General features: G+C 33.8%; 1 protein-coding gene across 2 annotated transcripts in view; it reads right to left on the reverse strand.

The window, feature by feature from the left end:
* Nucleotides 1-1,898: 1,898 nt before the first annotated feature.
* LOC141502258 (cytochrome P450 1A1-like) overlaps nucleotides 1,899-25,725 on the reverse strand; it is a 70,182-nt gene continuing 46,355 nt past the window's right edge. For both annotated transcript variants that reach the window (XM_074206912.1, XM_074206911.1), the window contains one exon: nucleotides 1,899-17,672. In XM_074206912.1, the coding sequence (XP_074063013.1) occupies nucleotides 17,618-17,672 (55 nt within the window). In that variant the 3' untranslated portion in view covers nucleotides 1,899-17,617. The remainder of the gene's footprint in view (nucleotides 17,673-25,725) is intronic.

Raw genomic sequence — 25,725 nt, forward strand, 5'->3', positions numbered from 1 at the left:
GCTCCTGCTTACTGGCTCCGCCTGCTTCTGTTTCCTGGAACTGGGCTGCAGAGATCCTGCTGCTCTCTGTGTGCCCTGAGGACTAGGCTCTATGTGCTAGCTCTGGCAGAGGTCCCCCCCATGTTCCCCCACTTTGTGCCAGGTGCTCTCCAGGGCATAGGTCAGGAGACTGCTCCGCTGCTGTGAGCCACAGCTCCCAGTGCCCTGGGACTGCGTCAGTGAAGCTGACGTTCTTTCGCTCTGGTGGGCCACCCCTCTGGTGGGCCGCCCCTCTGACCCTGGGGAGCAGAGCCTTTCTGCTCTTTTCCAGGTTACCTTGAGTAGGAGAACTGCATCCCTGGGTCCCTCTGTGGGTTCTGTCTCTTGAAAATTTAATTAGAGTCCTTAACTTATAAGTTTTATCTGAGAGAGCTTCTAAGAGATGTTGCTCTCTTGTCACCATCTTGGCTCCGCCTAAAATTCTTAATACTCATATATTGCCAATTAATTGTGCATATGTGAAGTACTTTATTAGGTTCTGGATAATGGGATATATGATAAAAAGAGTGGCCTGTCTTTCAAGGGGTTAGTGTGTCATGAGCCATTTTGTAGTAGATAAAGGAGAATGGATATTGACTTAAACTGTACATGGAAGTTCCTTAAATTCAAAGGGCAAGACACCCAAATTAATTATCATCAAATATAATATTTGAAACAGTTAAATTAAAATGTGTTATGATAAAAACAAATTCAATCAAGATGTTTCAAATTTTATAATTGAAGGAATTTATCCATCATTTATAAAATCATATAATTCTGAATGTGAAAGGAAATTTTAAGATCATCTCATCCAAACCTCCTCTTTCTCAGCAGAGTAAAGCTCTAAGAAATTTTCAAACTTGACCAATCATACAAATAATCAGAAACAAAGATGGAACAAAATGTCAGGTGTACTGAATCAGTCTATTTAAAAAAAATACCTATCATGCTAATGTGCTAGGATATTTCTCTTTCAAAAAAAAATCTGATCATTTATAAGGGTTTCCTAGGTTTTTTTTCTAAAGTAAATGAGGAGCAAGCAATCATAAATAATTAAAGAAAAATAAATTGCTTACAAATTAATTTAAGAAAATCTATTCCCTTTGAAATATATCATCAGAGGTCATGGAAGGAGTCCAGTAAGGCAGTAAACCTGGGAATGGTTCTGTTATGTCTGGGGGGAAAATGGGATAAGAGGGGAAGAAAAAATTCTGTAGGGGAGAGAAGATAAGAATTTAGGGGGAAATATCTCAGGTTATGGTAAAACTCTATTCAAAGAAGGGAAAGGATAAATGGTATTGATGACACTTAAACCTCATTCTCATCTGAGCTGGTCAAAAAGGATACACAGAATGGGGTACAGAAATAAATTTCACTCAATACAAAAATAGGAGGAGAAGAGAAAAGATAGAAGGGACAGTTAGAGTAAAGATAGATAAAGGAAGGAATTAACCCTATTTAAAATAAACTCAAAATAAAGATATTGAAAAATATTTATAGTACTTTTTGAAATAACAAAGAATTGGAAACTGGGGGAGTGTCCATTAATGGGGATATGACTGATTAAAAATGATATATCAATATAGTAGAATATTATTGTGCTATAAGAAATGATTAAAGGGATGGTTTCAGAGAAAAATGGAAAACTTGTATGAACTGAAGTAGGGTTAGATGAACATATGTAGGAGAAAAATTTATACAGGGAAAACAATATTGTGAAGATAGGAAATCCAATCAGCATAATGAAAAAACATAATTCCAGAAGACCAATGATGAGGCATGTTCTCTACATCCTTAAAGAAAAGAGACTTAAAACATAGAATGAGACATATATGTGCATAAATATATGTACACATTTATGTATATATGCCTATTTTGAGCTATCTGTATGCATGTACCATGTAGAAAATAAATAACTCGGGGATTTGTTTTACTTGATTAATATGGTTTATAACTTTTTTTGGTCTTTTTATTAAGGGAAGGGAGACAAAGCAGGTTTTTATTAATTAAAAAGAATTCAATTTAAAAAACAAGGAAAATAATGAATAAATGTCAGCATTACTTAAGATCTGACTGGTATTTGATTGTTTGGTGTGGTATAAAGTCAAATATTATTTTTTGTGATTGTGATTCTATTATTCCACCATTAGGAGTCACACTCCTTATCATTTCCATTATAACTACTGATTATGTATGAGAGGTTCATAATTAGATATATTCTGGTAAATAAACTTTTATTTTTGTTATTTAGTTATTTTATTTATGTATTTTTAAAAAATATGTATACAAATATTCCCCAACATGATAACAGTATGGAATAACTGATGTAGTATTTTCTTATTACAAAATGTCTCATGTATCTTGATTTTTCAATGGAATAACCCAATAGTCCCCATTATAATTAGATAATTGAGTTTTGTCATCTGAATAATACTGAGCTTTAAACACCAGTTACATCACTGCATACTGATAATAGAGTATGAATAACAGGGGTAGTATTGATCACTATATTGATATAGTAAATAGTTTTCAACAAAATATAAACATTCCTAGGATACTTTAATTTTATTTGTGGTATATGAGATTAAGGTTAAAATCAACATCAACAATGAAGAAATAGTCTTGGTTTTGTGGATATTTTCTTTGTTCTCTAACCACTTTATTGATGATTCAATTTTCCAGTTCCTCTGCATTTTCTGATATTCTTGTCACTGGAACTTCAAGCCTCTGGAATAGATAGTTTATTTAGCATGGCAGAACCAAGAAGGGTGGTCATTTTTTCCTGATTTTCTCACTATCTGGGAAGGATCAGAACCTTTTGATGATAACAGCCTATTTTGCCTTCAAAGGTTAGATATGAAATTGTGTAAGATTTTGTTCCTAAAAACCAACTCTGAGAACTAAGGAGGGAAAGAGATTTCTTCACTTAGCAACATGGTGAAAATGGACTATGTGAATAATTGGTTGAAAAAAATGAACAGATAACAGAAAGACATTTTGGTAGCTATAGTTTATATCCCCATAAAGAATTTTTTTCAACTTCATGTGACTATATTGTCTTCTGAATCTTTGTAGATGACAAAGGACATGCACCAAATGCAATTCAAATACATACAAATTACTCAAAAGATGGAGTTAATAAGAAGAGAAGAGAAGGTAACTGATCAAAACAATTGTTATAATAAGAATAAGCATTCCTATTTCACTTTAAACTCTAATTCTTATTTCACTTGAAACTCTAAATTTCAATTAAGCTCTAAAATTTACCATTTAAAAAGTTTATTGTAGACTTCACAAAGTAAGGTGTCCTCACATTACTATTCTAAATTATATAATCATAGAAGCTTATGCCTCCGAAGCTTCCAATTAAAATCTGAATAAGATCTCTTTTTACAAAATCCTTAATTAGTAGACATCTAACTGTAACCTTTAGACCTGTAGGGATGTAGTACCCATGGCTTCTCAAAGCAGTCCATTTCTTCTTTGAGGAACTATATTTATTATAGTTGGAATTGGAAGAACTTGGAAAGAAATTAGAAGAACTTCAAAGTCCATTCAGGTCAACTCATCTCTAAATCAAGATCATTTTAGCAGCATTCTTTTTTTTTAGGTTTTTTTTTTTTTTGCAAGGCAATGGGTTTAAGTGGCTTGCCCAAGACCACACAGCTAGGTAATTATTAAGTGTCCAAGGTCAGATTTGAACTCAGGTACTCCTGACTCCAGGGCCTGTGCTCTATCCACTGCACCACCTAGCCGCCCAAGCACTTAGCAGCATTCTTGATGAGTCATCATTTATCCTCTACTTGAGGACATCCAGGGAAGAAGAATCAATGGCCTTGACGAAGGGATAACTTCTTACCAGAGTGGTCAAAAAAGTAGACTTGACTACCTTTAGGAAGTTCATGCATTATGTAGTGATGTACAATAGGCAGCTACCTAAGAACAAATGCAACAGAGTGGCAAGGTGCTACATAATAGTAGCATCATGAAATAAAGTCCATGAGTAGTTGAAGATTGCGATGGATACTAATAACAATATCAAAAATAATAAAATAAAAATAACACTAGTAGGGATTTATATAACATTTGAAGGTTTACAGTGCGTCTAAACAATTATTCCATTTTATACTTACAGTGCTGGGAGATAGGTGCTATATTATTCCCATTTTAACAATGAGAAAACTGAGACAGAGGTTAAGTGACTTCCCCAGGGCCATATGGCTGGCAATTTATATAAAGGTAGATTTAAATACAGGTCTTCCTGATACCTGATTCAACACTCTATCCATTATTCCACTTAGTTGCCTAACTGAGGACAAGTGAAAGATAAATTATTTTTCAGGCTATTAAAAGAAATATCTGAACTTGTCTGAATCTATCTTGAATGGACATAATTTACTGTCCTCAGTTAAATTAACATAACAATAAGATTGATATTTGTTTTAAGAAAATTAACATTTGATTAACTCATAGCATATTTTTATATGATCCCAGACATATTATAATGACAGATGAAAGTTCCTTTGCATGTGTTTCTGAATGCCAGACACTATAAGTCCCTTAAAGTTGAGAATATTCTTTAAGTTCCTAAGATGATGAGGCACTCAGTCATTTAAAATATTGCTTTTTCATTATAATATGGGGGAATCTCCACCACCAAATGTTAGACCTGGAAGGGAACAAAGATATTTTAGAGCCTAACACTCTCATTTAAAAGATGAGAAAACTGAGTTTTAAGGTGGTTTAGTGACTTATCAAAGGACACACAGATAATAGGGCTTGGAAACTCTCAGTTCCTTATTCAAGGAGATACAGGTAGTAAATAACAAAACTAGAAGCTCTATATTGAATATTCTATGAACCTATGAATTATTCCAGATAAAAAAGTATATAAACTGCTTAATTTCATTTTGAGGGGAGAGAAGGAGAATGGAGTGAAGTGATTTGCCCAAGGTCATGCAGCTAGTAAGTATTGTCTGAGACCACATTTGAATTCAAGTCCGCCTTACTCCAGGGCTAGTGCTCTATCCACTGATCTGCTGAGCCCCCTAAACTGCTCAATTTCAAAAAAGACCTTGGTTCTTCTATCTCTGCTATTTACTAGTTGGATCATTTTGAGAAGGTATTTTCCTTCCCATCTTCAATTTAAAGACAACATTACTGTCTTCAGATATTTAAAAGGCTATCACTTGGTAAAGGGGTTTATCTTTCCTGTGTTGTCCCAGAAGATAGATATAGGACCCATGGGTGAGAGTTCCAGAGGTAGGCTTACTATGAGCAAAAACTTCCTAACATTTAAAGTTATATAAAAATGGAATGGATTGCCTGAGGAAGTATCAAGTTCCCTACTCTCAATTCCCCCATCAAAAGTCAAGTAAAAACTAGCTGACCATTAGTCCTATATATAGTAGAGGAAATTATTTTCCAAGCATGGTATCAAAAGACTGGATGGGGCTACTGGGATCCCTTCCAATCTGAAATTTTGGGATTCTAAAATTCTCATATTTTACTCTTTGATGTTTTATTTTTGTACTTCCTTCTTTAACACAGAGTTGATTAAAAAAACCCTGATGTTCTTCATATATTAAAATGAAAATTAATGATGGGACTCAAGAGTGATGTGATATTTGTCTTCAAGTATTTGGAAGACTATTATTTCAAGAAGGGATTATGTGTTTTTTGACCCTAAGGGCAGAATTAGGTAGAATAGTAAGAAGTTATAAAGAGGTAAATTTTGATTTGATGTCAAAAAAAATTCATTAACAGTTAGACAGTTAGAGCTGTTCAAAAATGAAATCAATTTCCAAGACAGGTGGTGGCTTCTTTCTGCTTGCAGATCTTCTAATAGTGGCTAGATGAGTACTTTTCAGCAATATTAGATTAGCAATTAGATAATTTTTTATTTCTATATATGTAAGACTAGATGACTACTAAAGTCCTTTCTGAATCAAATTCTGTCACTGTGATTCTATGATTGCTAACTGAATTAAACTTCAATTCCTCAATTAAAATTGTCTAAAAGTGAAATGAACTACCTTGAGAAGAAACAGGCTTCCCTCTCCTTGGAGATGTTCAATTGCATCCACTTGCATATTTTATAGTGAGATAGTAGTTTGATTAGTTGTTTAGCTGATCCCTTTCAATTTTCAAATTCCATGATTACATATTATTTTACCTTATTAGAAATCAAGAAAAGATAAGGGAAAAAGACTGGGAGGCACACAACATAATTAGGGTCAATGATACTTGGGGTAGTAAAATGAATAGAGCATTTGCCTCCAAAGATCTTGAACTTTTCACATCCTACTCAAGTAAGAATTTTCTTGGGTCACCACATTCATCACCCTACTTACTCACAAGGAGTTAAAGAGAATTACTAAATAAAATGTGATTTAAAGAAAAGTCCCTTGAGTTTTGAAAGAGCAAGAAAGATCACCGGGACCAAAATACATGTGTACAGAGCACCGTTGGGGTTTTATGTTTAATGTTAACTTCTGTTAAAGCTCTGTGTTTAAGCTACTCAGATTAGATTTTTGAAGCCAAAAGGTAACCTTTCCAAGTCTGATATGTGTGCACATTGATTAAAACAAGAGATGCCTGCAGAACCCTCTCCCGTTACTATTTATTTTAAGACAGCTGGTGATTACAGTTTGGCTGAAGAGTGACTTACTATCCATCTTCAAGTACATGGAGTGTTAAGAGTAGCAGAGTTAATAGCTTTTCTCCATTGTCACTTGCAATAGAACAATAAAAAGGAAATATGCTAACTTCAATGTAGGACAGAGTAAGGTTAAAAGTAACTTTTAACAGCAAATGTTGTAACCTGTCGGGTTAAGATGCCTGGGTAATTATGAAAGGCCTCTATAGGATCCTAGTAAGTGATAGTTTGTATCCAGCCTGTAAAAAAAAAAACAAGTAACTCCAAACTATTGCAATGGAAGATTCTAAAACATTTTCTCTACTCTAAAGAATGACTACAGAAGCAAGATAAAGAAACTAAAAGGAAAATTTGAAGTATACCACGAGCAAGTTGAAAAGAAAAACAGATTTCAGCAAGAGACAATGAAGGTAAAACAAACTTGTAAACTGCCCCCAGGAGAGCAAAGGATATGTTTTGTTTGTTTTTTTTCAAATGGCACTAAATTGTGTAAACATATATAGACACCATTACAGAGAACTTTCTGGTGAGAATAATCCCTCCACTAATTCAAGTTTGGATTTTCTCTAAAAGTGTTGCCAACAACATTGAGAAGTGAAGTGAGATTGTTACCTAACCAATAACTATCAGAGTATGACCTTCTCATTACAAGGCTGAATCTCGATCCACTCAGATATTTTTCTAGGTACATCTAGGTGTTATCCTCAATTCCTCATTCTAAACTCCCAAAACCAATCTGTTGTCAAAGCCTGTCAATTTTATCTTCGTAACAACTCTCACATATATACCCTTCTCTCCTCTGGCACTACTATTCCCTACTGCATCACCTCACACCTGGACTATAACACTAGCCTTCTGGTGGGTCTGCCTACCACAAAGCTCTCCCTCTTCGTTTCTATCCTCCACTCTACTATTCAAGTTATATTCCTAAAGTACAAGTCTGACAATACTCAACAAACTCCCATGGCTTTGTGTCACCTCCAGGATCAAATATGAAATCTTCTGTTTGATGTTCAAAGTCCTTTATCACCTGCCTTCCTTCTCCATCTTTCCAGTTTTCCTACATTTTTTACAGTGCCTTATAATCTGCAGTCTAATGATACTGACCTTTTTGCTGTTTCTCGACAAGATACTACAGGAATTTTTACTGGCTGTCTTCCATGTCTGGAAGGCTCTCCATTATCATACCTACTTCCTTATTTCAAGTTCCAGTTAAAAAATCCTACCTTCTACTGGAAAACTCCTAGCATCCCTTAATTCTAGAGCCTTCCCTTTGTTTATTTTCAATTTATTCTATATAAAGCTTATTTGTACATAGTTGTTTGTATATTGTCTCCTCCATGAGACTGGGAGTTCCTTAAAAACAAGGACAATCTCTTATGTTGTTTTGTGTTTCCTGGCACATAGGTATTTAAAACTCCTTAGTGGTTTTATCTCTACATAGACCAATTGAGAGAAGAGAAAGATCACATTTCAAAATATTTTACTTCCCCCTCCTTCGCTCTACCAGATAGTGTTTTTAAATGCTTAGTAATTGGAAAACTATCTTATGACTAGAGAGTCATGAATAACAGTGGAATTTGAAATTTTCTTGGTAGCCAATAAGTAACCAAACAATAAAAATGTTTAAGCAGAGAAATGATATGATACCTAGTGAAGATTATTCTGGTAATACTATTAAGTTTGAATGCGATAGGTAGAACAAGAGTGAGTGCAGGGAGATCTGTTAAGGCAATACTATTAAGTGGTAATGAAGACCTGTATTAGGCAAATGACCATTAAAATAAAGAAGAAATCAATGTGACAAATAATCTTGAGTCAAAATTGATGGGACTTGGTAACTTTAGATTGGATGTGGCAAGCAAAAGTGAGAAAAGAAGCACAGAAAAAATAAAGGTCTGGAACATGGGAAACAAGGTGAAAGATAGTTCCATTTACAGAAATAGTGAGGTCAAAAACAAATAACTAGGGTGTGACTCTGGCTTCAAAAGTTGAGGGAAGTTGACACTTCTAACACTTCAGCAGGGAGAAACAACTGAGCTCAGAACTTAGTTTAAAACAATTATCATTTAAATAATTTAGGAGATTACTGGTGGCATACTTCCTCCACCCACCCACCAATACCACATTCTAAACAAGCTTTCCAGACATGCTGCCAACTAGTTCTTTCTCTAATAACTTCCCAAGAAATACAGGTCTTCATCCTAAGATTTCTGTCTCCTCTTTATTTAGGGAAATGCTGGAATTCTTTTCCACTTCGTGATTTGTGTCCCAAGACCTGAAGTACCATCCAAAAAAGTCTCCTTCAGACAATATAATAATCTAAATTTATATTTTAAAGTTTATGTGAGGGTATCTTTTATGCCTTTTGTCCTTGTTTTAATGCTTGTACCAGGCTCCAAAATTATTCATTATAATTTGGGAACGGAAAGTAAATCATATTTAAAGAGCAATCTAAAAGCCTTGATCCTACATCTAAAGCTAGAAGGGACTTTACCTTAAAGAACATTTGATCCAAGCACCTCATATTAATGATGACACTGAAGTCCAGAGAGAATAAGTTTCTTTTCCAAGGACATACAATTAGTGAACAGCCAATTCTTCTTACCCTAATTTCAGTACTCTTTCTACTACACTTAATGTTGACTTTCAGGTGCTTGAGAAACATTCAGATGGAAATACTCTGAGTCAATTGTCTGTATATGTCTGAATATCAGAAAAGAGGTTGTGAGACTAGAGATACAGATTTGGAATTTAAATTCATTGAAAGAGAAAGGGAGAGATGGAGTTGGAAGAGGAAGGAAAAAAAGTTTTGCCCAGAATTGTAAAGTTAGTTAATATCGGAAGAAAGATTCAAACTCAATTCCAACGTCTATCAACTGTTCCCTAACTGCCTTTATTTGTGGGATGTTTTGTTTTTTATTCTTTTAGAAACATTAATTCATATGTTGTACAAACAGAGAGAAGTAAAGAATAAGTTTATTTCCCCAATATTAGAATAGCAAAAGATTAGTTTACCATGTTCTTTCTCCTTCATCTTCTTTCCAAATATGTAGATTCTGGTAGAGAAAACAGATGAATTAACGCAAGAAAAGAGCAAACTCTTCCTGCAAGCTAATCAAGAGAAAGAGAAATGGGAAAAAGAAAAGGTAATTCAATAGTAAATGTCAGTTCTACCATGAAATTGATTGACTTCATTTAATTAACATGTAACTAAGTTTTCACTTTTCACATAATAGAACCTGTATCATGGAGGTTTAGGACAGAATTCAAACATTCCAAAGACAAAGTTTTATTCAGCAAACATATTTAGGTGAAAAGCCTGATTTTATCTAGTTGTCAAATAAAAGAAAAACTTGTCATTTTTCATATGGATTTTATGTCTCTTATTTGGCTAAACATAATTTTAAGAATGTTTTAAGCAAACAAGTATTTACTTTCTCTTTTTCTCTTTTTCATGAAGAGGAAAGAAAAAAGAACCTTGGTAACAAAAAACACAATGTTGTTTTGCTTCTCAGCTATACATTCTTAACCTTATTTCAAACTGGTCATTATTTTCATGGAAGCCATTGTGAAGAACAATTACTAGCTGCTTTGACTCATAATTGACATTCATGATGATTTTTTAGACTGGATCCATGATGTCACTGGTGTAGACTACTTCTGAGAAAACACTCTCCATTATTCTTGATTTTCAACTTAGACAACACTGACTAAGAGAGAGGTAAATGACTTGTCTTGGGATAAAGACCCTGAAATATGTGAGAGGTGGGTTTAGAATACAGGTTGTCCTGTCTCTAAGGTCATTATGCTTCTCAATAGAAAAGTTATGACTTAATTAGTCAATAGGTTTTGAATAAACACATACCATATAGGGAATAAATACAAGAAACAGTGATTTCATGAGTGGAACATACTGTGGTCCCTATATTTCATCACCTGATGGATTTTTCTAATCTTTACCAGGCTGGTCTTTGGATTAAGACCCTGGAACAACTTGAGCTTTCTTAGACCAAATTTGGCCTTATATTTTTATTTGTTTAAAATAACAAGTATATATTTTCTCTCCCATTCACACCTCTATTTTTACAAAGTGGAAAATAAAATCTTTGTTACAAATTAACATAATCAAGAGGAATAATGGTTTCAGAAAAAAAACCTGTGAAGATTTGGATTTATCTTGATTAGTTTCAATCAAGTGTTTTGACATCTTTATTTCCTCCATTCTGCTTTATTCTCCCTGTTCTCTCTTCAATGTGTTGTCTTTTCACATTAGAACATAAGTTTCTTGAGGACATGGGCTATTTAAAACATTTTTATTTATATTTTTATTACTTAGCATACTGGAACCTAATAAGTACTTAACCAATATTTTATCTTTCTTTATCTAGTGTACAAAGTAGGTACCTAGGACTAAGACTTCAACTTTTACAACTTGGACTTGACAGAATTTTTACAGAATCTTGAAGAACCAAAGATCACTTTTATGCCACAATGAGGCAATGGAAGATAACTTTAGCAGAGGGAGGTAGTGCATGTTAGATTTTGCATCCATGTAAATGAATTCAAATCTCTACTTTAATATTTACTGCCTCTATGACCAGTGACAAGTCAGTTAACTCATTCAAGTCTTATTTGCCTCATCTATAAAATAAAGCTGTAGAAACCAAATTACTTCTCTCATGATTCTATGGAAGAATGACTATATCAACTAAAATTGATTTTTTTGTAACATTCAATTTAAAAGTACATGTAAGGACAAATTAAAATCTGGCTATATTCAGTTGGAGTTCTCAGGAATGTAGAGATCCACATGAGCTTTTGTGTTACAGTTGTCAGGTTGGTTGGTTTGTTTGAAGTTGGGCGGCAAGGCGGGGGTGAATGTCAGTTTGGATATGAAAGATATGTGGGAGTATCCTTAAAAAGTGAATATATAAAGACTGGAAGATAGCAGCCAGAGTGTGAAAGCTAGATATTGAGACTGAGAACAAAAGATACAATAGAAGACAGCTCAAAGAGACAAGGCAGTAAGAGGGCTGACTGAATTCTATTAATTGCAAAAACCTCTGTGAATGTGTCTATTTAGTCTCATCAGCTGCTGACAGTCTTTAGGATTTGACTTTATTGTGTGCTCTCACCTATAGATTGAACCTGAGATTTGGAAGAGATGTAGAAGAAAATGGCTTCAGTCATTACTGTTTGTTAAGATCCATAAGTAGAAAGTAGTCAGATGAACCTGGAACACCTCATCCAAAACATTAAAGAGAATTAGAAAATATCCTTTTTAAAAAAATTAAGTTGGGGGCAGCTAGGTGGTGCAGTGGATAGAGCACCGATCCTGGAGTCAGGAGTACCTGAGTTCAAATTCGGCCTCAGACACCTAGCTGTGTGAACTTGGGCAAGTCACTGAAGCCTGTTTGCCTTAAAAAAACCTAAAATAAAAATTAAGTTACCTTTTTAAATGCTAACATCATAACTAATGATCTAACTTTTCTTTCAGGCAAATAGCTTCCTTCCTTCTCCCCAATTGATGAATGAGTATATGTAATTGGATATGTTTGAGCAAATGTGCATGTCTGTGGATGGGTCTGCTAGGCTAGGAGAAACTTCTTACTTAAAAGAACTCTGCTAGTAAATAAATATTTTGGAATTATATCCATTGATTTACCCTAAGTTTTTCACATCTGTCCATATCAACCAACACTGCTAGATTTGGTCAGTACTGAATCTGTGAGCTAAGAAAAAATTGTACAGTAGAACAATGAGATGATTCAAAGATTGACTTTAAGAACTAAATCACATGAAACAGGATAGACACACTGGGACATTAATAAGAAAGATGATGAAGATTATTGTTTATATTTCTATTATCACTGAAGTGCCTATGTAGAGTTTATTTCTATGAGATGATAAGGCAAACATCCATGTTACAGATGAGAAAACCCAAACTTAGAGAGTTGAATATTATCACCACTTTTATTATTTATTGAAACTGATATAGTACCATATTTACATATGATCTAATTGAATCCACCTTATCTTCAATAAGTATAAAAGTCTCCATTTTGTATTGAGAAAACTGTGCCTCAGAAAGGGATGTCACTTGCTAAAGATATACATGAAGTTAAAAATAAGAAGCCAGGACTTAAATGGTCTTCTAGCTCTATCTACTTATTAAGGTACCAGGCATAATACTTTTGCAAATAATGAATTTTGTAACATTGCAAAACAGAGTTGGGTCACCTCAAAAATATCTTTTCCCTATTCACTCTTTTAGAAAGAGTTGAGAAAGAAAATGATGAAACTCTATTTTGAAAGACTGCAATCATTGCATGATAGCTTGTTTCTAACATCCCCCCTTTAAGAATTCCACAGGCTATTCAATACAATAAGCAGTCACAGAAAAAAATGCATTAAAAAAATCTTACAATCCGTAATGACTGCCTGCTTGCCACTGAGAAACATTTTCATTAGAAATTTCAAATTGATGGTTAAGTATTAAAAGATATTATTTTCAGTTCTATTATCCTATCATAGTTTTAAAAAAAGAAAGGAGCTTTTTTAATGGTTTGATTTTTCATTAAAATATAATGGACACATAAACATAATATTCTTCTATAGCAGTATAATAAAATAATTCTCTCAAGTATTTTTCCTCTAATAAGTATTTTTCAAGCAAGTATGTTATAAAACTATCTATGCATTATGCATAGGTAGAATAAATGGTCATCTACATTCTATTACTTGGATGGCACCGTGAAGACAGACTTTTTCAAGTGGTGCAGTGTGAGAAATTTCACTATTAAAGAATATTTCCTTAATAAAAATATATTTAGGGGCTGCTAGGTGGCATAGTGGATAAAGCACCGGCCTTGGAGTCAGGAGTACCTGGTTTCAAATCCAGTCTCAGACACTTAATAATTACCTAGCTGTGTGGCCTTGGGCAAGCCACTTAACCCCATCTGCCTTGCAAAAAAAAAAACTAAAAAAAAAATATTTATTACTAATTGATTAAGGATATTACTTACCTTAAGTAACTATAGAGAATCAGCATGAAATAATAGCCAGAGGGCTGACCCTGGCTCACATATCAGGAAGATCTGAATTCAAATCCTACCTTGAATACATTTTTCTGACCATGGGCAAGTCATTTAACCTATAAGTGCACCAAGCTACTCTTTAACTAAATTATAGATGAGCATTGGTGAAGAAAGTTTCCAGGCTGGTAGTTCATCACACTGATATAATTGTAGGCATGGGGGAAAACAAACTAACTTGTTTTAGTGAATTATCTGATACACAGGATAAGTAAATCCTCTAAGCATCAGAGCATTGGACAAGATAATCAATAGTAGAATGAGAAAAGAAAAAGGACCAGAAAATAGAAAGTCAGGAGTTTTAAAGATGAATATGTACTATTTGTAATTTTGCCCAAGATTGGCTCTGAAAAACCCATTTTAGAAGGATTATAGATTAATAAAGCCAAGATGAATAACTTTTTGTTCACTTGTTTTCATCTACTAAAGGACCTACTGGGTTTAGTATATTTAGCATTTAGAAGCTTGTAAACAGTGAATCAAAACTAAATCAAAAGGGATCCTATAGTAAGAATCAAAACTCCTCCACATGCTAGAAATGGTGGGGATCACAGTCTATTCCTTCTTTAACTCTACTAAAAATAAAGCTAGTAGAAATGATACCATCAACTTGTCACTCTGCTCAGAATTTCAGCACACAATATTCTAGCTAGGAGCAAAAAGTAATCATTGCATGGTATTTAGATATGGATTGGCTTAAAACCAGAAAGAAAGAAAAAATCAGTTGGAACTCTGACCTAAAGAATACTATGATAAAAAATTAATATATTCAAGCAGAGTCAGCTTTCAAAATCAGATCTGAGTGTGCTTTAAAAATTATGATACTAAGAATTTATTGGAGTGAACAGGAATATGCAATTACATTTCAGTTATATTCTTTTGAAATATGCCTTTTACAGAGTTGGCTTCTGAAAACTTTTGCTCAGAAAATGGATCTTCTACATTCTTGCCATTCTGTGAGTAAGTAAGAGTTCTAAATTACAGTTTCTTGAATGAGTTTTTATATCAAATGAGTGATTCCCCCCCATTGAAGGACTCCATTTTTTCTATTTTTAGTAGTCTTTCTTCATTCCTTATCCCATAGAATTTCAGATGTAATAAGGTAAAAGTAGTAGCTGGTGTGTTTACATATTACTACATATGTCATCTCATGTCATTCTCATAACAACCTTGCGGGGGGTAAATTGTACATGCAACATTTTTCCCATTTGACACATGAGGAAACTGAAGTTCAAAAAAGTTAAATATTTTACATGAGATCACAGAGTTAAAAAGGATCAGGGGTGAGACTTGAATTCAATTGTGATTCTAGTTGTAATATATTCCCAACTATACCACACTCTTATCTGTTCAAATAGTCTTTTGTACTTGAGGCCAGGGCAGGCAGTAGATCCATAGTAAGTAGGACAATTTAATTGAACCACATTGTGCACAGAAGAGACCAATATAGTAATAACTATATAAAAAGGCTGAGAAGACAGGTTAAGATCACATAGCATGAAATGTTAAACAGAGGAGTAAAAAAAGCATAACAAAATTTCTGCATTAGGTTTGGGGAAGGAAAATGACCTTTATTCTTCACCCAGAAGACTGTAAATGCCGAGAGGATGAGTAATATATCATTTTGAAACAAATGTTTTAAACACATCAAGTAATATGTTAATAAATAATGATAATTCTTAATTCTTCCTTATACACCATTTCTACAGCTTTCCCTTTTTTATGATCTATGACTATAGAATGTGTTAATACATTAATAAATACTATTGACTATACTTCTTATTCTTCCTTATATGACATTTCTACATATTTTTCTTTTTTATGTTCAATGACAACAGAATGTTAACATGTTAATAAAATAATATACTAATAAATAATAGATATAATTCTTATTCTTTTCATGACATGTCTGTATCTTTTCCTTTTTTACATTCTAAAATAGAGAATAATTTTTTTTTCAATATAGGGTACATAGAAAGCAATCTTGGTGTAAGGCAAATTTTCTTTGTCATCTTTTTAGAATGTAGAAGCAACATGCCTTGCCCAGAATAAACTAGTTATCTAAAAAAATCTCATCATCAATAAGACTGACTCAGGTATTGATAGTCAATACTTTCTCAACTCACCCTTAGTTCTCTGTACCCTCTGCTTGGAGGGCTAAAAGTCAGAGCACTAAACTCCTCCCAAAGCCTTCCTTTATTTATAGAATGTTCATAACTTTCCTAGTAACCCCATTTTTCCAGCAATAGTTTCATTTGACTTTGACTCTAAGCCACAGAACAGCATGCCCTTGCATGGGGTAGTCCCTGGTAGTATCTGTCTCAAACCCTTTTCAGCTTTCTGTAATTTGTTGTCCTCTTCCATTGACAGTGAATTCTTTGAAGACTGGGACAGTCATTTTTTTCTTATTTGTTTCCCCAACAGGTAGCATAATACCTGACATATATAGTAAGAAGTTGATAACTATGCAATGAATTGTATTAGCCCAATCAACAAGAAAATACCATCAGACAATTAAGCACTTATTAAACATCTTCAATATGCCAGACATCAGTTTGTGTAGCTAAATTCTAGATGGAAATATTTTCATAGATGGCAAACCTCTAAATCCTACCAAAAAGTCACATGAGTGTTTCTTGAATTTTGTTTTATTTCTTTTCTCTCAATCCAGCTGTACAGAAAATCAAGGCAAGCAGACTGGCACTTGAAAATATCCAAGAGATTTTGAAATTTCCAAATGTCCAGAAAAATGAATGTCAATCATCAGAGAAAGCTATGTCCTGGATTTCCAGTGCTGAAGTAGAGCCAGAATTTACATATGCTTTTGGAAAAGTAATTCTTTTTTTATAGTCTTGCAAATTATCCAAACAACTTAAAAGAGAATTGAGGCTAGGTCCATATCATTCAAGTAGCCTGTGCTGTTAGGGTTTTTAATAGAATACTATTAATGATGTTCAGTTAGAATGGGACTATTAACAGCAAAATGGACAAGTGGCACTATCTAGCATGTATGTGGGAATTTGAGAATTTGTGAAACACTTTATATATATTTATACATATATATGTGTGTGTGTGTATGTTATCTTATTTGATCTGATCATCTCCATTTATTAAGCTTCAATAGTTCCTTCTTAGTGACAGGATCAGATATCAAAGCCTCTTCAATTTTATAAAGCCCTTCAAACATCTTACTTCCCTCTGTGTAAAATCCAATGACACTGTTCCTTGAAATTTTATTTATTATCTCTAATACCTGGAATTCTCTCCCTTCTCAAATCTTTCTTCCTTGACTTCCTTCAAATCCCAGCTAAAATGCCATCCTCCACAAGAGACCTTTCTCATTCTCTCTTAATACCAGTGTCTTCCCTGTGATAGTCTCCAATTTTCCTATATGTGATAATTGATTTGATTCTGTTTCTAAAATGGATGAATGTCAGGGTTGGGGAAAGAGAGGAAGTAGCTAGCAAGTATTGAGGAGGTAGAAGGGAATTAAGTGAGGAGTACCTATGGAAAATTAAATGTAATAGGGAATTGAAGTAGCTGTCAATCTGAAGGGGTTGGGTTGAATGTGGAAAGGGAGCTGGTCAAGTCAGGAATTAAGGGCATCAGTACTATCAGGTATGATTGAAGATTAATCAGAAATAGAGTTTCTTCCCCCCTCAAAAAATAGAGAAAATCTTTCATTCTGAAAAACTTCATAACAATAATTTAATTAAGCAATTCTTTGGTAATTAATTTCTTGATTGTCCAATTTAATTACAAGCTCTTTAGGAACTTGACTTTTGTAACCAAGAATGAAGCATAATTCTAAGCACATAGTAGCTCTTCTATCAGTGCTATTGGATTAGTTTATTTCCTTGGGTTCTTCTATTGTTGCATCAGTAAAGAGAGGTATAAATCTGTAAAGAAAAGAATAAAACCTAACTTGAAATGACTAGTATTACCTTTCAACAAGTGGTTTAAACAGTGACATCATTTACAAAGTAGTCAGACTTAAATCTCATCTTAAGTAACTACAACAGAAAAGGTAGTGTCTGTAAGGTATTTGGATATAAAAGAAAATTTTTCTTGCGTTGTAGAATTGGGGTTTTTTTTGGTAGAAGTTTTGTTGCATTGAAAGCTTTGAAATAGCTTTTTATAAATTTAATGTCTATAGCTTAAAAATAACATAAGAAATTGTTGCATTGGGCTTATGTAGACATATTAAGTAACTGTTTACTCTTTTCCAATTCAATTTAGTAGCAGATATTAAGTGTCTGCAAAAAACCAAGGTACTAAGTTAAGGAGACATTAGGGAAAACAAAAACTGTCCTTGCTCTCAAAGAGCTTAACTTGTATTTATTATTTTATCTCCTTTGTTTCATGTTCAACATAAGTTCTAAAATTATTACTTACTCAAAGCTATGATCTGTTATGAACATTTTTTTGATTAGCTGCTCATACTTTCTTAGTTGTTGAAAACTTAATAAGCCCCAAATCAATACTTGCTGAGTTGCATAAGTCATTTCTTCCCCCCTATACCAACACTGTAATAATTAGGAGTGTAGTAGATAGAGCACCATGCCTGGAATCATTAAAACCTGAGTTTAAATCTAGCCTCAGACAAAAGCTATGTGACCCTGGGCAAATTACTTAATCCTATTTGCCTCAGTTTCCTCATCTTTAAAATGAGCTGAAGAAGAAAATGGAAAACCACTCCAGTATCTTTGAAAGGAAAACCTCAAATGGCCTTATGAAGAGTCAGAGACCTCTAAAACAAATGAACAGCAATATAGAAATTTTAAAAGGTTCCATGGTTGGCAAGGGTAAAGTAGAATGAATGTTTTTTCTGGAGTCAAGAGAAATTGGGTTATCTTCCCTGTTCTGCCTCTTATTGCCTATGTGACCTTGGGCAAGTAATTCAATTTCTCTGTGCCTCAGTTTTGTTTTGTTTTGTTTTGTATGTGTGTGTATGTGTGTAAAGTGAGGGTTTGTGGACTCACAAATGATCTGGGAGGTTCCTTCCAGTTATAGAGCTGGAATACTATAAATGACTTATAAATGAACTGCTAACCTAGAGTAGAAGCACCAGATAAGAATTATTTTTGTAGCAGATGAAATATATAGAAAAATCATGGATATTTTTCCTGCCACCTTTTGGTATGTAGCCCATTGAAAATATTAATGTTAGCACAACCTCATAGGGGAATATTGATGATTAAGAAAAATAATTCATAGATATTTTGATCATATCCATTGATACTCTTCCCAAGGCATTAATTTACTACTTCTTTATATTGCTAAAAGGCAATATAACCCAATTTGTATAACTATTTATGGTTCAAAAAGGACTTTACATATATTTATATATACATATATATATATATATATATGACTGTTTTCTCCCAAGAACTCTGTAAAGATAGTATTATTATTATTATTATTATTATTATTATTATTATTATTATTATTATTATCATTTTACAGATGAAACTGAGGTTCACAGGGTTGGAATTATTTGGGATCACATGGTTCATAAATATCTGAGGGTGATTGGCTAGCTTCTCTGGACTCTAAGGACATAAAACTCTCTTCTATATTATACTGGGTCATCTTGCCAAAGGAAAACCAAGCACAGAAAAAAGAATTGATGGAAACTTTTTGAATTTCTTTGATGACTCCAAGATTTCATCAGGATGGGCAATTCTCTCTATCTCCTTTATCAACCTCTCTCCCCTCAGTGCTGATTCTTCTATATTTTCTTATTCCATAGAATTTTTGTTGCACTGAATGTTTTGAAATAATTTTTTACAAATTTCATGTCTATGGCTTAGAGATAATTTAATATCATCTCATCTACATAATTGGGGAAATCATAGCATCCACCTTACAGATTAATTGTGAAGATCATATGACAAAATATATAAAGCACTTTGCAAACAGTCATCTACTAAATAAATACTAGTTATTTTATTATTATATATTATATCATTCTTCTTCACTGTGGTAGACATGCTAGGTCATAATGTCAAAGTATAAAATTTAGAGTAAACTTTCTACAAATTTTTTGCATTATAATTAAGAAAGCATGATATTTTCTCTCATATAATATTTACTATTTTGGATTTGTATATAAATGCAAAGTTTATTACTTGCCTATTTGACAATTATCACTAGAATACCAACTGTTAGGCAAAGGCTATAGTAAAAAAATATAAAACAAAGTCTCAGATAGTCATTTACAAGTTGTTCTCATTCAGTTATTCAGTTATTAAAAATGAAGTTGAAGCAGAGGAACTCTGGGCACAGAGAAATTTTGTAACCCTTTGGAATTGGAAACAAATCTTACAGGTTTTTCCTCTGCTGTGGGGATGTTCTCCATTCTGTGCTGGCATTTTGGGGACCCTATTTTCAAGCCACTTTGGACTTTTTAACAGTAAGCCTGACTTTGGTTATACTCTTTGGAGCAGAGGCATACATAGTACTAATGAACACCACTCCTACATAATGTTGATGAATGCCGCTCATGCTCAATGAGTGCCACTCCTTAAGGACCACTTCTATGGCCTGGCAAAGGAAAACCACACCTACACTTGGCGTTAAATGACTCTTCAGGCAACACCTTTGCTCCTCCTATCACAGAAAATGTATTTAAGGAGTCATCACTTCCACTTCAGGATCTTTGCTTTGGGGCTCTGGCCCAAGCTGCCCCCCCTTTCCCTTTCCTTTTCCACGTGATCCAGCTTCATGCTGCTGTACCCATGCGGTTCTAATACTATGCAGCCAGATCTATGGCAGTCTCTTGTTTCCCTTCCTTAAATGTCTTGCTACTCTCCCCCAACTGACTCTTTAACTTGACTATCTCCTAAGAAACTCACCTTCTTTCCCAGCTTGTAATTATCTCTGTAACTTGACTATCCTCTTTGCTATTCTCTTGGAGACATCTCTTACCTTGTTAAAATATCTAAATTTAATTTCAACATAACTAACTAATCTCCTTCATTTAGGGATTTCCTGCCTTCACTGTAGCCCTTCTTTCCCTCAGTTTCTGGTAATCAGCCTATCCTTTGGCTATCTTTCCTTTTAGCTCATAGCAATACTGAATCTCACCATTTAGATGGTTCTTCAAAGAACCTCATGTGAACTTTTGTACAACCTGTGAATTAAAATCTAAGCCTTTCTTACCTCCCTAAATCAGAGATATTGGTGATTTCCTCACCCAAATGAATCCCTCTCTCTGGCAACAGAGTGCAATTTTGTTAAGCAACGCTGTATTAAGTATTGAGTTATTTTTTATCTTTCAAGAAGAGAGCTAGTCAAATGTTATCAAAATCAATAGCATTGGTGAACCATTAGTCAATTAATTTTTTGGCCATTGACAATATTTGAAATGGAAAGAAAACTAAAGAGTATCCCTCAACACAATCTAAATTGGTGGATCAACTTCAAAACATTCTTTAAACAACACTTGTTATACTTAAAAACTCAATGAAATTTCCATATACCTACCCCCAAAATGAATTTAAACTCATTTTAAAACCCCAAACTATTTCAAAAAATATTCCTGACACTTTCCCCCCCTTCAACCTGTAGCATACTAATAATTATTTTCAAAACATGTTTCTTTGTTGTCAACATTTCACAATTACTCTTTTGCCCAGAGATGTCCCAACTCTGCTGTTTCTCCATCTCTTAAAAAAAAAGAAAAGAAAGTAATGTTTTCTGGTAAATCAGAACTAAGTCCATGATATTTTCTTGCAGGAAACTGGCAAAATGGAGGATCAAGGAAACTTGCCCTTAGAGGAAAAACTAAGAAGAATATTCGAGCTACTAGAAAAAGTGAAACAGTCATTACAAAAACAGGAAAGTGAGATTGCTGAGATTATTAAGAATGGAGATGAATATAGAGGAATGGATAGCCCTCAAGTTCCAGTTTTAGTGAACAAGGTATATACAATATGAATGAGAATTTTCCCACACAGAAAAAGAATTTTAATTATTTGGACACAAATGTAAGAAATCTGAAATCCAATTATCTGTCTCATTCCTGGATCTGTCAAGAGCTTGGTACATAAAGCAAAACAAATCGTTAAATAGCTCAGAATTTTATAGAGATCAGAATCCCCCTTTAAGTGGAGAAATTTAAATGCAATATAATATGGCCTAACAGGCATGGCAAGCTACCATCATATACATACTAAATTTGGTGGGAAATGAAAGAAAAGGCATATGCTGGACTCAACAAACTTAACACTGAATAAGCCCCTCTTATTTGCAAAGTACTATTTTGGAAGCAGGAAGACATACTAATTTTAAATACAGGTCTTGTCTTCCAAGTACAAATAAACCTAGAAAGAGAAAAAAAATGTACAACTAATATAATTTAACAAGTGCATTCTCAAGAATGAAAAATGCTTTTTCATTTATTTCTACAAGAGGTACAATGAGAGAGCAAAGTCAACAGAAATAAGCAATAAGCTTTCAATTAATACTAATTGCCAAACACAAAATGCTGGGAATACAAAGGAAAAAATGCAAAAAACAACAATCTGCCCTCAAAGAACTTACTCTCCAATGTAGAAAAACAGCTCAGAAAAAGAAATTGGAGGGGTAGCTAGGTGGTGCAGTGGATAGAGCACTGGCCTTGGAGTCAGGAGTACCTGAGTTCAAATCCGACCTCAGACACTAATTACCTAGCTGTGTGGCCTTGGGCAAGCCACTTAACCCCAGTGGCTTGCAAAAACCTAAAGAAAAAAAAAGGAAATTGGAGGTGGGGGAGATGAAGGTACCTAGTTATGTGGCATTTTAGAGAATGTTCCAGAGGAGAATAAATAGTACAGTCTGAAAAGGATTGAATATTCTATGGAAAAAGTAGATCAGAAGGAGGGGTTCCAAGGTGGAGAGACTTCTGTAGTACCACAGAAAAAAATCTAGTAGGAATATCAGGAATGAAACCTAGAGCAACAAAACAGAGAAATGTTATCAATATGATGATGAAGCTGAAATCAAGAAATGTCTTCTCTAGACAACATTAGAGAATGCTTTAATTAGGAGAGTGGATTCAAGTTAAGCTTGGGATAGGCTAGAATTTTGTAGATGAGAAAACTGAGGCAAACAGGGTTAAGTGATCACACACACACACTGGGATCACACAAATCCTAAGTTTTTGAGATTAGATTTGAATTCAAGTCTTCCTGATTCCAAGTTGGGCATTCTATTTACTGTACCATCTAGTTGCTCTGACCTTTGAAGGAAGTTATATTTTTTCTACTTCCCATCAAGTTTTAAACATGACCAGCTTCTTCAAGTCATCCTCACAGGACATAATCTAGAAACCCATCTCCATTTTGGTTACCCTCATTTGGAAATTCTTTGGTCCATAAATATATTTCTTCAGTGTGATCTGAAGAATTGAAAAAGATACTCCAAATATTGCCTGAGCAAAACAAAGGACAAAGATTCTATCACTTCCCTGGTTTTAGATACCATGTCTTTCTTCCAACCATTCATCCAAGTTCATATTTGCCTAACTACATTGTTATCTATTTTACTTCTCTCCACATTTTCTTTAAGAATAGAAGGAAGGGGGGGCAGCTAGGTGGCACAGTAGATAGAGCACTGGCCCTGGAATCAGGAGTACCTGAGTTCAAATCCAGCCTCAGACACTTAATAATTACCTAACTGTGTGGCCTTGGATGAGCCATTTAAACCCCACTGCCTTCCAAAAACTGAAAAAAAAAAAAAAAAAAGAATATAAGGAAGGACTTTGATAAATGTTTTCTTAACATTTAGGCAAAATTAATGTCTGGTATTCTTTTGTGGTGTTGCTCTAATAATCCTGTTTAAAAAAATAAATGAAGTTTTACTGGCACTGCCTGTTGTTGGAGACATGAGAGTGGTTTTTTTTAATCAATACAGACTTTATTAGACCATGGAATCAAAAATTTAGAGCTGGAAGATGTTCACTGACTATCAGCTTAATAGCACATCATTTTTTCAAGCTCACTAACTTTTAGCTTAAAAGCTCCACACCTTTTTCCCCTTTTCTGAAAAGACAATACAGTGCCATTTTCCAATCTAGCAGCAACTCTCCCATTATCAGTCTTAGCAGCAACTCTTCCATTAACACTCTGTCAGAGATTTTTGACAATGGCTCAGCAATTGTACTTGCCCATTATTTCAGCACCCTGATAGGTAGTTCATCTCTATGTCATTAGGTCATTTAACATTTAATAAGCTTTTAATATGTTCCAGGCACTTTGCTAAATCCTTGGGATACCAAAAGTTTAAAAAATAATCCCTGTGACAAGAAATCCACACTCTGATTTTGACCAATTTAAAGACTGTACAAATAACTTCTGCAATTCCTTCCAGATCTTAAATCTGTGATTCTGAGAGCAAAATGATGATTAAGGACTTGGGTCTTATTATAGATTTCTATATAGAGATTTCTCCAGTTATCTGAATTCCAATATTTGCTTTCATTCTACATAAGCATTATGTCTATAAGTGTTTAATCTCATGTTAAAATAATATTTAGAGTTCAGTATGTCTGAATTAGAATGTGCATGACTATTGTTTTCCATCCTCCTTTATCACTTAAATTCATGAGATAGTGTGACTTATTGGTTAAAAGACTTGCCAGGTCAGGAAGACCTGAGTTCATGTCTTGCTTCTGACTTTAGTTGTGTGACCTTGGACAAGTCACTTAATCTCTCAGTGTACCAGTAAACTCAAGTACCTTAGTGGGGACAGTGGAAAGAACACTGCCTAGAATCAGGAAGACTCATCTTCTGGAATTCAAATCTGGCCTCAGATATTTACTAGTTGTGTGATCCTAGGCAAGTCACTTAACTGTTCACCTCAGTTTACTTTTCTATAAAATGATCAAAATGGCAAGTCATTCTAGTATCTTTGCCCCTCCCCATAAAAACAACAATAAAACCCAACAACAACCACCACCAAAGTGGTCACAAAAAGGTACTGAAAAATGACAGAATAAGAAACATAGTACCAAGAAACACTGTAAGTTTATGAATTATAGATAAATTATGTATCTACATTCAATGAAGACATTTCCCCACTACCAGTTCTCTATACCAATGAGATCACATATCCAGAAAGAAAAAGATGCTTGAACTTATCATTATTCTAAAATAAAAGTGATTTATTTACTAAACAGTATGATAATGATTTATAATAAATTATATAATAGATGGTTTACTAAACAGTATAATAATAATAAACTAAACAGTATAATGATTTTCTTAAGAATTATTTTAAGAAGAAAATTCAAATTATTTTAATTAAAAGGAATTGCCTGATACTAAACAAATTCTACCCTTGATTATTCACGAGTTTCTGGTTCCTCACTTTTTTATTATTTTACTGAACAATTTGAGGTAAATATTTTTTTTAGAAATGTTATAACAATAAAATCTCAATTGGAATAAATTAAATTGAAAAATCACCCTGTATTACATTAGAAATGGCAAAATCCCTGACTTTATCATCACAGACAGTTTATCCCTATCCCTGATAAGTGAGAGATATTCATTTTTTTTCCCCTTGAACTACACTATTTGGTATATTCTCTGCAAACCAATTAATATCTGCCACATAATTTTCATGAATATCTCAGAACTTCAAGGATCTGTATATAGCTTTCAGAAGAGACGGCATGGGTACTCAGGAAGTGTCATAAGACCTCCCAAAATGAAACAGTTTTGTTTTCTTTAAACAGTACAGAATATAGCAAAACTTCTCTTGATCTATGATCTTAGACAAGCAAAGACTCCCCCTGCTGGTGCAGATTGCAACTAATTTAGAAATTTCAATCCTGTGTAATTCCTGTCCATGGCATCCAAGAATTCTACATAGAGGAGCTATTCAAAATACTGGAAATATTCTGGTTTAAACTTTTTAAATATGTGTGTATTTCATGGATATTTTTATAAATGAAAATTGAATAAA

The sequence above is a fragment of the Macrotis lagotis genome, chromosome X (assembly GCF_037893015.1).
Source record: "Macrotis lagotis isolate mMagLag1 chromosome X, bilby.v1.9.chrom.fasta, whole genome shotgun sequence".
In the NCBI taxonomy this organism is placed as follows: Eukaryota; Metazoa; Chordata; class Mammalia; order Peramelemorphia; family Peramelidae; genus Macrotis; species Macrotis lagotis.